Genomic DNA, 14,924 nt, shown 5'->3' with positions numbered 1-14,924 from the left:
GATCAACCTCCACTTTAGTGGTATTAGGAGGTATGACTTCCTAGACTTCCAGATCCTGTGTCATATATCATTACAATCTCATCATAATAGCGCTATATCCCTCTTGTGCATTTGTACCTTGTAGGACACAATTATATTTGCGGCAGTAGATTGGATAATGTGAAATAAAAAGCAGGAATGTGTAATGTGCCACAACAGTTATCAGTGCACTTCCATACCTCTATGAAGTAGTAGTGTAGATCTAGCCCTAGTCAGATGGGACTGCTTCTAAGCAGCTTTGAACCCTGGGATCTGGGCAGTCTGAACAGAAATTGTGTCTCTGTTTTTAAATTCTGTTCACCCATTTTAGCTCTTTAGAAGCATGGAATTTAGAACAACAGTCCTTAGTCCTTGATAAAAATAATACAGGTAACTTTACTGGGGACTGTTGGATTTCATGCTTCTATGGAGTTAAAACGCATGAGGAAAATTTAAAAACAGAGACACAATTTCGGTCCAGCCTTCCCAGATCCCAGCACTCAAACCTGCTTAGAAGTACTACTTAGAACTTGGATTTTACAGAACAATAAGGACAACCACTACTTACATCACATTTTGCTATTCACATTCTCAGAATGTAGGAAGGAAAGGAGAGCTCAAAGGAAAAATTTTACTTGGCCCATGAACACGGTTCAAGTCTTAAGACTCTTCCTCGGGAGCAAGCAGCTAAAGTCTCTTAAGAACTTCTGTCTCATTCCCTTATCATACATTTATTGGAAGTTTCAATTTGAAACCTATTTTCCTTATGTTTCCCTCTCTACCCACTGGGTGTACACATGGAGCCTGTTCTCCAAAACCACCCTTTTATCTCACTGGTGTTATTGCTTCACCTACTCTGATGAGTCGTTGTATGAAAGCAAGTCAATGCACTGAACTATAAGTACTGGGTTGAACTTTTGACACCCCCTCTTTCATATTTTCAGGTGGCGAATTTCAGGGGTATGTGTGCAAGGCCTTGCTGCTGCCAGTCACCATTCTTAATTCCCCAGAATGCCCTGGATTGGAACATGATGTAAGCTCTATTCAGGCATTATAAATCTGAGTAGAGTAAATGCGTGAGGAGGGGGAGTGTGCTAGCCCCACCCTGTCCTTATGCATTTCCGTTGCCTCGTACTTCTGCAGGATGGTGTTCTGAAGAGGAGAACCTCCTGTATCCGTGGAGGCTCTCTGCATGAGTTGGAATGCTGATTTTCTGAATTGGGCTGTAATGTCATTCTCAATGGAATTCTGGGGGGAAATGGCACATACACACACACACCTGTGCACACACATCACTGACATCCACCATTACGTTATATTCAGTGGCTGTGTGCTAGCAGAAAGCACTTCCGTTTGCACAAGGTGGGACACCCAATTTTCACTGATCTCCCCCATCCACTTCCCCCTGAAAAGCTGCCCCTGGGAACTGAGGGATGCACTGGAACAGCATATAATGTTGCACACAGTAGGTAAGGGGGATTGGCAAATATCAGGTGCCTCGCCTCAGGTACTTTCTTCCAACACAAAGCCACAATTGGATACATCATGTCAGTGTTTGTGGTGTCTGCAGAAAGATCAGCAAACATTATTTTGAATCATGCTCACAAAGGCTTAATCCTAAAACAAAAAATCAGTGCCAGGGCTCAGTGCTGGAATATGATAAGTAATAATAAATCCAGCATATACACAATTAATCATCATTGTATGGAAAGAAGCCACTTTGGAGAAAGGGGTTCTTCTTCCCAAGGCAAAAGGAGTGATTTTTTGTCAGACTTGAACAATCCCAGAATGATGGGATATCATTGTCCTCCCCTGAGAAGTGCCAGTTATCTCAGAAAGGCATGCAGAGAGTTGGTAATGCTTTGTAAATGTCACTCTGGAGGTGAAGTAATATCCTTACCACAAGAAGGAGAAGGTCACTTTACCAATCCCTCCACATCCTCATGAGAAAAATGGTATGTCCATATAAATGATGGGAGATGTTGTATTTTTAAAATGCTGGTAAATTTCCTAATGAGAAGGATTTTTCCTATACAGGTGCTGAATTCTGACTTGCCAGTTTGATTATATTCTTTTTGTTCCTCCTGTCTGTCCCCATGTCGTGTGGGAATTCACTGATAAAATTTATATCACATACCAACTGCTCAAATTTTCAGTTTCCCAGTTGACTTCAACATTATCAATATTGAATTTGTGATGGTGCCAAGACTTAAATGGTGTGCATGTGCCTATGATTGTGTATTCCCCAGCAACTTATAAGGCTCACTAAAATAGCACGAAACTACTTAATGAGTTGAGGCATGTCGGTGCCTTCCATTAAGGGACCTGCTGCAGCGCGTACTCTGTCAGGAGTCCTAGATCCAAAGCGAGCTCTGCTTTTAAAACTAGTAGTGTTGTTTTGTCGCTTCAGCCAGCATGTCAAAGTATTCTCCATGCAAACATACACTTTATTGACTCTTTATAAATAAAACATGGAGAGGTATTCTTTAATTACCGTAAATGTGGCTTGTTTACCCGAGGAGGTTTTTATAGTAAGATGCAGAACATGTTTTATTAGCATGCTCCTTAATGCACAATTCTCTTCTTTGTCCCTAAACTCAAGTTGATTTTTGGATTCCAGAAAGGAAACAGGATTGTGAATCTGTTGGAAGGCTTATAATTCATTTAGATTCAGGCTACAGGAAGTATGTGTTTCCAATAATTATTGCACTCTACTTTACTATCCTCCCATTGTGATATGAACACTCCATGTTCAGAATAGGGTTGCACCAGCATCCAGTGTCAATTGTATCCCCAAAAGGAAAAGATGCTCTGCTAAGGCCAACTGCCTGCCATATACATCCTTCCCATGCCCCTGAATAAGTTACTGGGCCCTTGGGGAAGTGGTGCTCACAGGATTGAGGCCAGCTGATTGGGATCAGGGCCCTGCTAACCTCGAACCTGCTTCTGAGCAGGGCCGATGTCAAGTGAAGACATGGTCAGGCACCTCCCAAGGGCCCACCCCCCCATCACGGCCCACTGACAAAAGCCCCCTGGATTTGCGCCTTATCTTCACCACTGCAACCTGCTTGTTCACCTGCTTCTTGCTCTGGCCCAGACAATGGTGGTGGTGAGAAGGAGGAGCAATAGATGCTACTTCCTACTTGTTCACCGGCTCTTTGCCTGTCAAGCAAGCGAGTGGTAGCAATGATGAAAAAGAGGATGAGGAGTAATAGCAGTTGATGACAATGAGAAGGTATTGGGGACCCACTGAGGGAGGGGACCCTCTGAGGGTGTTGTGTGCAAGGGCGCTCAGAAACCTGGAGCCTGCACTGCTCCTGTTTGAAAGCTTGCAACATCCCTAGTTCAGAGGCAGCATGGCTCTGAGAAAATTAATTGGTAGTGTCCACGCCTATTACAATATGCAATGTCCTTCATTCATTTTGCAGGAACCATTGAGGAAGATGAAGGTGATGATCTATTGCTGAGTTCTGTGGATGAGTTCTGGTGGTTTCCTCATATGTGGAGCCACATGCAACCTCATCTCTTCCATAATGAGTCATCACTAGTGGAGCAGATGATTCTCAACAAGGAATTTGCACTAGTGAGTAGCTCCAGTCTCCAAAACATCTTGAAGAGCAGATCCACGTTGAGTATGTTATAATTATTCTTAATGTAACAATAAGATTAATGTTTTAGTAGGTCTTAGCATAAAAATCAAGAAGTCTTCTCACCAGGTGAGTTGTAGAAAGCATCCCTAGTCATTCTGGTAATGTCCAGTTGTAGTGATGGTTCCAGGAACATCTCATAACAGAGGGACTGAGGGATTTGGTGAAGCCAGATCCTATTAGTAATAGATGTTCTATAGAATGGCCACTTACACCTTGCCAAAAAAGAGGAAATGCATCAGCAGAAAAAGATAACAGAAGCAGACACCAGTTTGCATAAAATGTGCATCTACTAATTTATATCTAGTGATGCACATTTAGAAATAATTACTATAATTTGAATAGAAATACAATACATCTCACCATACTGGGAAGACTGTGACCAGTTGATATGTGTGCCTGATAAGTCTTCCGTCCAGATGCTAAATGTAGATAGGCAACTTCAAGGCCCCTGCTCTCCCTTTAAAGATAAAGAACTGTAAGAACTGGACTTGGTCCAGACAGTCTATAGAGGATATCTTCAAATACAGGACTGTCCTCTGTAAAGCAGGGCATATGACCACCAATTGTTCCTATAAACTTTGACAACAAATATTATATGCTTTAAAAGCAGATATATAATGAATCCTTGGTTATAATTTTATGTATTAGGATAATTGATACACAGTCACTTTTAACTGGATACTGAAGACTCCAAAGGATACCCCTAAATAAAAAGCTTATAGTAAATGAGAATACAAGCCATGACTTTATTTCTTGAGAATGGTCATACAGAGGTTGTTTCCATGTTTTAATGTTGAACTCAGTAGTTGTACCATTTTCTTATGAGCAAGTTAAAAAAAAAAAGCTGCCTTTTAAGAAATTTATCTTCCTGATAAAACAGCCTCCCTCATGTCTAACATGGAGCTAATGTCCATGAACTCAGGGTAATTCTTACACCCCCTCCTGCTTTTCAATTCATATTGCCTTGCTTTACTTCCCACTGCCTGCTTATCATGAACAAAAACTCTGTTTCCCAAATATTTTCTGTTGTGAATCAAGGTTACCATTGTATTTAAGGAGCAATAGTAAATAACTGGTGTAGGATATTGTTTCCGTGCACTCTCTTGCTCTCTCTCATACATGCAATTGCTATTAGCTCAGAATTTAAAAAAACTAAGATCATGGCACCTGGCCCCATCACTTCCTGGCATATAGAAGGGGAAGAAATGGAAGCAGTGACAGATTTTATTTTTTGGGCTCTAAGATCACCGCAGACGGTGACTGCAGCCATGAAATCAAAAGACCCTTGCTCCTTGGGAGGAAAGCTATGGCAAACCTAGACAGCATAGTAAGAAGCAGAGACATCACCTTGCCGAAAAAGGTTCGTATAATCAAAGCTATGGTTTTCCCAGTAGTAACATATGGCTGTGAGAGCTGAACTATAAGGAAGGCTGAGCGCTGAAGAATTGATGCTTTCAAACTGTGGTGCTGGAGAAGACTCTTACGAGTCCCCTGGACTGCAAGGAGGTCAAATCAGTCCATCCTAAAGGAAATCAACCCTGAGTGCTCATTGGAAGGACAGATAATGAAGCTGAAGCTCAAATATTTTGGCCACCTAATGCGAAGAGAAAACTCACTGGAAAAGACCCTGATGCTGGGAAAGATCGAAGGCAAAAGGAGAAGGGGATGGCAGAGGATGAGATGGCTGGCTAGCATCACCACTGCTGCAATGAATATGAACTTGAGCACACCCCGGGAGAGAGCAGAGGACAGGAAGGCCTGGCGTGCTATGGTCCATAGGGTCACGAAGAGTCGGACACGACTGAACGACTGAACAACAACAGAGTTTACTAGCTCAGACTTACTTCTGAAGATTGCATTGCTAATGTTCATGCAAGAGGAGAAACTGAAATTGCATCTGTGACTTTCAGGGTGTAGGGTTTTTTTTTCTGAATCATTATGTAATTATTAGGCACATCACTAAGACCACAGTAAATGATGATAACTGTTCTTGCTCAGCCCATATTGAAATAGACTTCAAATTGTTGTCCCCCAAAAGTTGAATGGCATGCCTCTAAAAGCCTTCTATAAACATCCTATTTCTGAGAAAACTTGTCAAGATGCGATGCTGCTATTTATACCAAACCTACTATCCATGCAGGATGAAGGGAAGATGTTTCTGACACATATGCAGTGTAATTGTAAGCACCTCACTTGCGGTGGGGGGGAGGTAAAATTCAGCATAGAAGCAAAATAATATTTACCCTTACATCACTGTCAGAGTCTGTTTTTTTTCCCTTTTTCTTTTTGGTCTCTGCTATAGCCTCTCTTTTCTGTCAAGTGTCTTCTCAATAACTGCAGCCTCTAAGGAATGTATCTCCAAAACCAGTAAAGAGCTGAGTGTTAGAATGCAATAATGGAAGAAACAAACTGTCTCTATTAATCAAAATGTATTAATGGAATTCTACCTGGATTCGGAGACATCACTTTGAGACAACATACTGATATTGTACACATGCGTGCGCGCGCATGATGCACATACACACACACACACCATTTTAATAGTCTTTTTCATATCAGCACTTTGCTCAAGCATCTTGCACCTAAAAGTGATGCAATACCTTATTTTTTTTATCTTTGTAAGCCGCCTTGGGATCCTCTTTGGCTAAAAACGTTTCTTTTTTTCTTTTAAGTAGGAGAGATGGACACAGAGGCTTCAACAACTTTTTTCTTTAAGCCTATGTCTAAAAGCATTAGGTATACATTATTTTAGATTCTCAATGAATCTGGACAACTACCAAACCCCTTGTATATATATATTAATAGATGGTGTGGGGTATGTTTATTGATTGACTAGTTTTTCCTGTTGTTTGTTTCTGTCTTGTTCATAACTTTTTGTTATGGGCTTATGGCTGCTGGCCAAAGCAAATAAATGGAATTGAACGGAATTGAGGAGCCTTTGGCTGTGTTTCCAATCAATCCATTGCACTGAACATCTTGCCCACCTTGGCTCTGAACCCATAGATTTCATTCTCTAATGAGTTGGGCATAGTCCTCTGATCTTCCAACTTACTCTTCAAGGCAACTGCAATCCTAGATTTCTGAAATCAGTGTTGCTAAACTAAATGGTGTGTTAGAAATTGATCACTGAGTATAAAAACACAACAAGCAAACTCTGTTTAAATATTGATTGTGCTCACACTTAACTTGAAAACAGATTGGGGTAAAATTTAAAATTACCCCAAGACTCTCTCTTACCAAATTCCACACACACAAGGAAATATGATCAATGTTCTCTTTTTGTCTCCCCACTGGAATGAAGACATGAGGCATATCTTTGGGTAAAAGGGTCACAGCTTTCTTCAACGCCCTTGAGGATCTGCAGGAATCAAGCTAGGAAGGATACGTGCAAACACCCTTAATCATTCCAAAGCTCAGAGATTCCACCCTACCTCAAAGGGTCAGAGCAACCAGGAGCTGATCTGGACTTCCATTGGCTACCCCATCATGAGGCAGGGATGGATGAATCTATCAGGATTTTTTTCCTGCTTATTTTTTTTTTATCTCAAGTTCTTTCCTTCATGTATATGAAGAAATTTGTCACTTTGGGTATATTCTTATTTTTAAAAAATAGAGCACAATGAAATTCTGATCTATTTGCGCTAGCCAAATTCAATAGGTACATCTATTCCCAGGATGGAGAGGACCATATTGTACCTGCCCGCCATAAAGCAGTTAAAAATGAGGAACCTGTCAGAAAAAGAGGTGGTAACCCAAAATCAGCACCACAAACATGGTTGAATACACAGGGATTCAAAGCCAGACTTCTAAGAGCTAAGCACTCAAAGCCCTGGGCCTGGATGGATGAATCTGTCAGTTTCAGTTTCTCCCACATTTGATTTTTTAAAATCAGAATTTTAAAAAAAAAAAATTAGTAAGTTCTTACAAAACAAAATGAACCAAATTCGATTCTCACCCAATGCTTCCATGAAGGTGGTCTGAAGGGGGCCTTGACCACTCCAGAAGGCCTGGAGGCAAACAGGACCCAAGAGCTGCTCCCCTCCTGCCACCCTCTTGCGCCAGCTGGCAATGAGAGGTATGTTGGTCTAGCAACCCTTCACCTCCTAAATGCTTCAGGGTAACCCAGTGATCTCTCTGGCTCCCCATGCTACTGGCCAGAGTGTGTGACCAGAATTAAAACAAGCCAATTAGACATACTATGTAAGTGGGAAGTAGGTGAAATAGATGTGACCAAACCACCAGTTAGAACACACCCCAAAATTCCTGCTCAGGCCCTGCAATGGGTGACCATCTTGTCCTGAAATAATGCCCAGGGTGAATAGCCACACTGAGAATGAAAAGGCTGGAGGGACCACATTATGAAAGTGTGTCTCCTGCTCCCTGATTGGATGTGCACCCTGCATGCTGAGATGCAGCATTGCCTTTCTCTATGTCTTCTCTTCACACAACCAAGGGGGGGGGGACAAGGACAGAAAAATCCACCCCCACATGAGCAGCAGAGATGCAACATAACACTAGTTCTGCTCTACCCATGATTTTTCATTTCTGCCTCCTATGATCTAAAAATTGTTCTCACAAACATTTGGTGTAAGGAAGGTTGTAATTACCAGTGTTAAAATAAAATGAAAAGATACTCATGCCATATGATGCTTCCTGAGCCTAGCAGATGAAGGTTTGCTTGTAGTAGGCTCAACAGAAAAAAAAAAACCAAGAAGTTAACATCTGAGTCACACTTGAGCTCAGGGAGCCACACCAATACTACTCAGGTAGGTTAAATAAAGACCTGAGCAACCAAATAGAGGTGTGGGTTTCATTTGCAAAATCTCTCACCAAGTAAAGCAATGTCTGTCTACTGGCATTTTTCTAACCACCTCTCTATTTACCTTTGATCATGGTAGTGTAACTCTGTAAAATGTAACTCCTGGAAGAATGCTTGGGTGGATCACAATTCTTTTTGGCTCTGAGTCCAAAACTGCCTTAGGGATTTTTTTTTCCTGCTTTGGGTGATTCTAGGAGAGCTGTTGTGACTGACTCTAGGACAGTTTCTGAGGAGATTCTGGGTAAGAGAAAGAGAGGTGAAGCTTTGGGAGAGGAAAAGAGACTGAGGAAATTACATGGGAGGGGGGAACCATCCAGTAGAGGATGTAATTATAGAGTTTATAATTTAGTGACACTCCCTTAGTATTAAAGTGTTGGTAATATGGTTCTGAGAGCTGGACTATAAGGAAGGCTGAGCTCCGAAGAATTGATGCTTTCGAACCGTGGTGCTGGAGAAGACCCTTATGAGTCCCCTGGACTGCAAGGAGGTCAAATCAGTCCATCCTAAAGGAAATCAACCCCGACTGCTCATTGGAAGGACAGATACTGAAGCTGAAGCTCAAATATTTTGGCCACCTAATGCGAAGAGAAAACTCCCTGGAAAAGAGCCTGATGCTGGGAAAGACTGAAGGCAAGAGGAGAAGGGGACGGCAGAGGATGAGATGGCTAGATAGCATCACCGATGCAATGAATATGAACTTGAGCACACTCCGGGAGAGAGCGCAGGACAGGAAGGCCTGGTGTGCTATGGTCCATGGGGTCACGAAGAGTCGGACACGACTTAACGACTGAACAACAAAAATTTGAGGACTTGTCCTAAAATCACATGACCTAGGCAGTTCCAAAGACTATTAAGCTGTTTCAGAAGAGGTTCTGAGAGTCTCCTAAGAATGAAGTTATATTTTAAGCATTTAAGGGTGCAATCCTATCTAGATAGGCAGCCACCTCTGAACTCGAGGGTGACCGCCTATCCAAAGCAGGGCAGGAGAAGCAAGGAGAGGATCGTTCCCTCCGCACATCTCCTGCCCTGCTTTTTCTGCTAGCTGCAGGAGCACGAAGCGGGGAAGGAGGCTGCTGTATGACACATGGGATGTGTCGTACAGGCAGCGACGATCCTCCCGCCCTGGAACGCCCCCAGCCATGCCCCTTTCCGGCCCCTCTGCACTCCTCTTGCGAGCGCCTCTGAGGCAGCACAGAAGTGAGGGGAGGTCAGCCATGGGATTGCTCCCTAAGTCTGTTTTTGGACCCAGAAACATTAAAGTGGAGAGAACAGCAGTCTTCTGTCCTCATATAGTGTCCATCCAGCAGCAGCTCCACAGCCTGGGAGTAAAAGAGGCTGAGGCCTACAGCCATGTTGCAGCCCATGCCTCTGTCACAGCAGACAGAGCTGAAGGACTCAGCTTGCTCTGTGGATAACTAGATCATTAGACTTCACTGCTGTCCTATTTTGATTGAATTTAGAGATGTAACCTTAAACAGGAGATACAAGTAAGCAACTTAACAAAAGAGGCAGACTCTGACCTGGTTTGCATATTTAAGCCACAACGAGCCACAGTACCCGAAGGCACCATCCTGAAAATTCAAGCCGTAACCATAGCTTATCATATCACCTGAATTCAGCAGGGGTGGGTTGTGCAATGGTTAAACAACCCTCGCATAACCCTAAAAAAGGCCACCCCTGCTGGGTTCGGACTCTGCTTTTAACCTCTAGTGAGCAGAGGACCAGGCACAGGCTAGTCTAGAACAATCAGAAAGCTAGACACAAAAAGGGAAAAGAGGCTATGGAAGGACAAGGCTCTCCAGTGGTGGTGACCTGCAAGGTGTGTGCAGTGTTTGTTTTCTTGCCTGAGAACAACATGGCCTACACCTGCTGCAAGTTGATCACACTGCTGGAAGCAACAGTAAGAGGACTGGAGCGGCGACTGTCGACCCTCCGGGGAATAAGAGAACACGAAGAGTTCTTGGACAGAACGGTGGAACTACAGCAGCGAAGTGAAGAACAGAAGCTTGAAGTGCAACAGCAAGCTGAGGCAGAAGTAGAAAATGCTGAAGTGTAGGGATGGGCGGATTACTTACCCCGTTCCGGGTGGGGGTGTCTGCTTGGGTGGGGAGGCGATCCCTCCCTCCCCCTGGAATCCTCCCCAGCAGGCTCTGCTCTACAGTGAGTCTGCAGAGCCGCCAGCCAGGCCTGCCCACAGCCGGACTTCCATCCGCTGCCGGGCTGCGGCCACAAATGGCGTCCGGCATAACGGGCGCCATTTGCATCCCTGCATTAGCCATGATAGGCTACATATATATTTATGTAGCCTATCACAGCAAAGAGCAGGGGCACAAATGGTGCCCGCTGTGCCATTTGTGTCCCTGCTCTTTGCTGTGATAGCCTACGTAAATACTTATGTAGGCTATCACAGCTAACGCAGGGAGGCAACTGGCAGCCGCAGACCAGGGCAGCCATTCATGGCCGCAGACCGGAGCAGCGGATGGACTGGACCAGCCGACGCCAGGTAGGGTCCATCCTGGGAAAATTTTGTGAGGTGGCAGGGGGGAGTGCTCCGTTCCGTCACGGACTCCAGGGGGGCGGATTCTAAAGAATCCAGCCTCCTTGGAGTCTGTGGCGGAATTCTCTAACATCCCTACTGAGGTGAGGAAAAATGCAGTAGAGGATACTCCTTGGAAAAGGATGACAGACAGTTAGGAGAAGAAGAAGTAGACGCCACTCTGCACCAGTGGAAGCAGTGGAGCAGAGCTATGGAACCAATTCCAGGTACTTGAGGATGAGACTGGAGGACAGCCTGCAGAGGAAGAATTACAGATGAACCTGCATGAGAGTGAGCAAGAGGCTGAAGGTCAGTGAGGCAGAGGCAATGAAACTAGGGATGTCAGAGAATTCCGCCACGGATCTCGGGGAGGCCACGGATCTCGGGGAGGCCCCTGAAATCGGTGGCGGAACGGCCTGCCCCCCCCGCCCCCCCGGGACGAGACTTACCTGGGGCGGATCGTCCGGGTGGCAGCGGCTCCAGCAGCGGCTCCGGAGGTGGTTCGTCGGCAGCTGCGGCGGCCAGTCTTCTGACCGGCTGCCGCCGCCGCCATTTCCAGTTAAAAAAAAAAAAAGACGTGATAGGCTACATAAATGTTTACGTAGCCTATCACGTCTGACTTAAAAAAAAAATGCGCGTACGCAAATGGCGGTGGCTACGGCCGCCGCCATTTGCATTCCTTATTTTGGCATGTCTTAGTCTACATCAAGATTTACGTAGACTAAGACGACGAAAATAAGGGGAACACAAACAGCGTAGCATCCGCTACGCTATTTGCGTTCCCCTTATTTTCGCCGTCTTAGACTACGTAAATCTTGACATAGACTAAGATGTGCCAAAATAAGGAACGCAAATGGCGGCGGCCGTAGCCACCGCCATTTGCGTATGCGCATTGTTGTTGTTGTTTTTTAAGTCAGACGTGATAGGCTACGTAAACATTTACGTAGTATATCACGGCTGACTGCAGGGACGCAAACGGCAGCGGCTACGGCTGCCGCCATTTGCGTCCCTGCTAGCCAGCGGCCGGATGTCCGGCTTCTGGCGGAGCCGGCTGGCGGCTCCACAGAATCCCTGCGGAGCGGAGCCGGCCAGCCAGGATTCCGGGGGGAGGGACAGAACGCCTCCCCCCCACCATCAACATAATCCGCGAACAGGTAAGTGACTTTCGTACATCCCTAAATGAAACTCAGGCCTACAACAACAACAAGAGAAGAGTGGTAGTAGTGGGAGACTCTTTGCTGCATGGGATCAAAACCCAAGTATGTTGCGAAGACCCGTGGACTCGCCAGGTATGCTGTCTCCTGGGAGGACAGATTCGAGAAGTGATTGAAACGTTGCCTGCACTCATAAAGCCCACTGACAGGTATCCCTTTCTTCTCATCCATGTGGGAACAAATGATACCGCCAAGCGGAGCTACGAAGAAATCACGTCAGACTTTGAAACTTTGGGAAGGAAAGTCAAGAACTTTGGGGCCCAGATAGTTTTCTCATCCATCCTTCCAGTAGTTAAAAGAGGGATAGAAAGGGAAAGAAAAATACTCCGGGTGAATAATTGGCTACGAAGGTGGTGCCAACGTGCAAGAGATTTGGATTCTGGGACCATGGGCTATACTTCCTGGAAGATGGGCTGTTGGCAAGGGATGGGTTGCCCCTCACAAAGGCTATGAAGAATATGTTTGGCCACAGCATGAAGAACTTTGTCAGGAGGGCTTTAAGCTGAATCCTATGGGGAAGGGAGAGGTAAAGTTGGGGGTAACAATGGACAAAGGCTCATGCACCGCAACGGAGAGAACAGCTCTAATAGCACCCAATAACAGTCTTCAGAAGCATGTAGGAAGAAAGCCAGACTATGAAGCACATGGTCTTCAATGTCTATATACCAATGCCCAGAGTATGGGAAACAAACAGAACGAACTTGAACTCTTAATACAAGACAAGAGGGAAATTATGACTTGATAGGTATAACTGAGACTTGGTGGGATGACTCTCATGACTGGAATACAGCAATTGAAGGATATAACTCATTCAGAAAGAACAGGAGGAACAGAAAGGGAGGTGGGGTTGCACTGTATGTGAAAAATACATATCTCTGAACAGAAATACAGGAGGATGAGCTTGGTAGCCCCATCGAGAGCATCTGGATCAAAATAACTGGAGCAAAGAATAAAAGGAACCTGGTGGTCGGAGTCTACTACCGGCCACCCAATTTTCAAGGAGAAGACGAGGATGAAACTTTTGAAAAGCAAATAGCCAATGTTTCAAGGAAGCATGATGTAGTAGGAATGGGGGACTTCAGTTTCCCCAATATTTGTTGAGAGACAAATTCTGCAAAACATGGCCCCTCCAGGAAATTCCTGATTTGTGTGGTGGATAACTTCCTCCTACAGAAAGTAGAGGAAGGAACTATAGGATTGGCTATTCTTGACTTGATCCTAACCAACAGAGATGACTTAGTGGATAAAGTAGCAGTTACAGGAACTCTGGGGGAAAGTGACCATGTTGTACTTGAGTTCTTGGTTCTAAGGGAAGCAGAAGCCGAGTGTAGTCAAACGCATACCCTGGATTTTAGGAAAGCTGATTTTAATAAACTCAGAACAATGATCAGTAAGGTCCTATGGCAAGCGACTCTAACGAGAAAAAGAGTCCAAGATGGGTGGGAGCTTTTTAAAAAGGAAATGCTCAAAGCACAATTACAGAAAATTCCAACAAGAAGAAAAGGTGGAAGACAACAGAAGAAGCCAATGTGGCTTCACAAAAAAGCTTAGAGATGATGTGAAAACAAAAAAGGACACATATAGGAAGTAGAAAGAAGGCCATGCAACAAAGGAAGAGTACAGGCAGGTAGCACAAAATTGCGGGGATGGCTTTAGGAAGGCTAAAGCTGAGAACGAGCTGAGGTTAGCAAGGGATGCTAAAAGCAACAAAAAGGCTTTCTTCAGCTACGTGCATAGTAAAACACAGAAGAAAGAAATGGTTGTTCAGCTATTAAATAAGGATGGCAAAATGATAACAGATGACAAAGAAAAGGCAGAAGTGCTCAGTTTCTACTTTGGCTCAGTCTTCTCCCAAAAGAGGGTTTATGACCCCCCTGGCAAAGGCAAAGTACAGGCTGAAGGGGCAGGATTGCAGCTTGAGATCGATAGGCATATGGTCAAGGAACACCTAATTACTTAGAATGAGTTCAAATCTCCAGGACCAGATGAACTGCATCCTAGAGTAATAAAGGAACTGGCAGAAGAACTCTCAGAACCACTGTCTATTCTCTTTGAGAAATCATGGAGGACGGGTGAAGTGCCAGATGACTGGAGGAGGGCTAATGTTGTCCCTATCTTCAAAAAGGGTAAAAAGGAGAAACCTGGGAACTACAGACCACTCAGTCTGACATCAATCCCTGGGAAAATTCTGGAGCAGATGATAAAGCAATCCATCTGTAAGCACCTTGAAAACAATGCAGTGATTAGTCAAAGCCAACATGGATTTGTCAAGAACAAATCCTGCCAGACAAATCTGATCTCATTTTTTGATCAAGTAACCTCCATTGTGGACCGTGGGAATGCTGTGGACATCATATACCTCAACTTCAGCAAAGCTTTCGACAAAGTGCCCCATGGTATCCTGATGAGCAAACTAAAGTGGGCTAGATGAAACAACGATCTGGTGAATCCACAGTTGGCTACAGAATCGGACTCAAAGAGTGCTTATCAATGGGATCTTCTCAAACTGTGGAGAGGTAATGAGTGGGATACTGCAGGGCTCAGTCCTGGGCCCAGTGCTCTTCAACTTTTTTATTAATGACTTGGAGGAGGAAGTGCAGGGAATGCTGATCAAATTTGCAGATGACACAAAATTGGGCAGGATAGCTAATACTTTGGGAAGACAGAAACAAAATTCAAAATGATCT

General features: G+C 44.5%; 1 protein-coding gene across 1 annotated transcript in view; it reads left to right on the top strand.

Annotated features, from left to right (window-relative positions):
* The window catches only part of NDST4 (N-deacetylase and N-sulfotransferase 4), a 170,464-nt gene that overhangs the window by 52,068 nt on the left and 103,472 nt on the right, over positions 1–14,924 (top strand). Inside the window, exon 3 of the mRNA XM_084860251.1 lies at positions 3,447–3,601. Within this exon, the coding sequence (XP_084716377.1) occupies positions 3,447–3,601 (155 nt within the window). The remainder of the gene's footprint in view (positions 1–3,446; positions 3,602–14,924) is intronic.

This window comes from Heloderma suspectum, chromosome 5, assembly GCF_057233095.1.
Source record: "Heloderma suspectum isolate Gila_16-S chromosome 5, 16-S_ref, whole genome shotgun sequence".
Lineage (NCBI taxonomy): Eukaryota > Metazoa > Chordata > Lepidosauria > Squamata > Helodermatidae > Heloderma > Heloderma suspectum.
The sequence above is the reverse complement of the archived record's forward strand: the minus strand, read 5'-3'. Positions and strand labels throughout refer to the sequence as shown.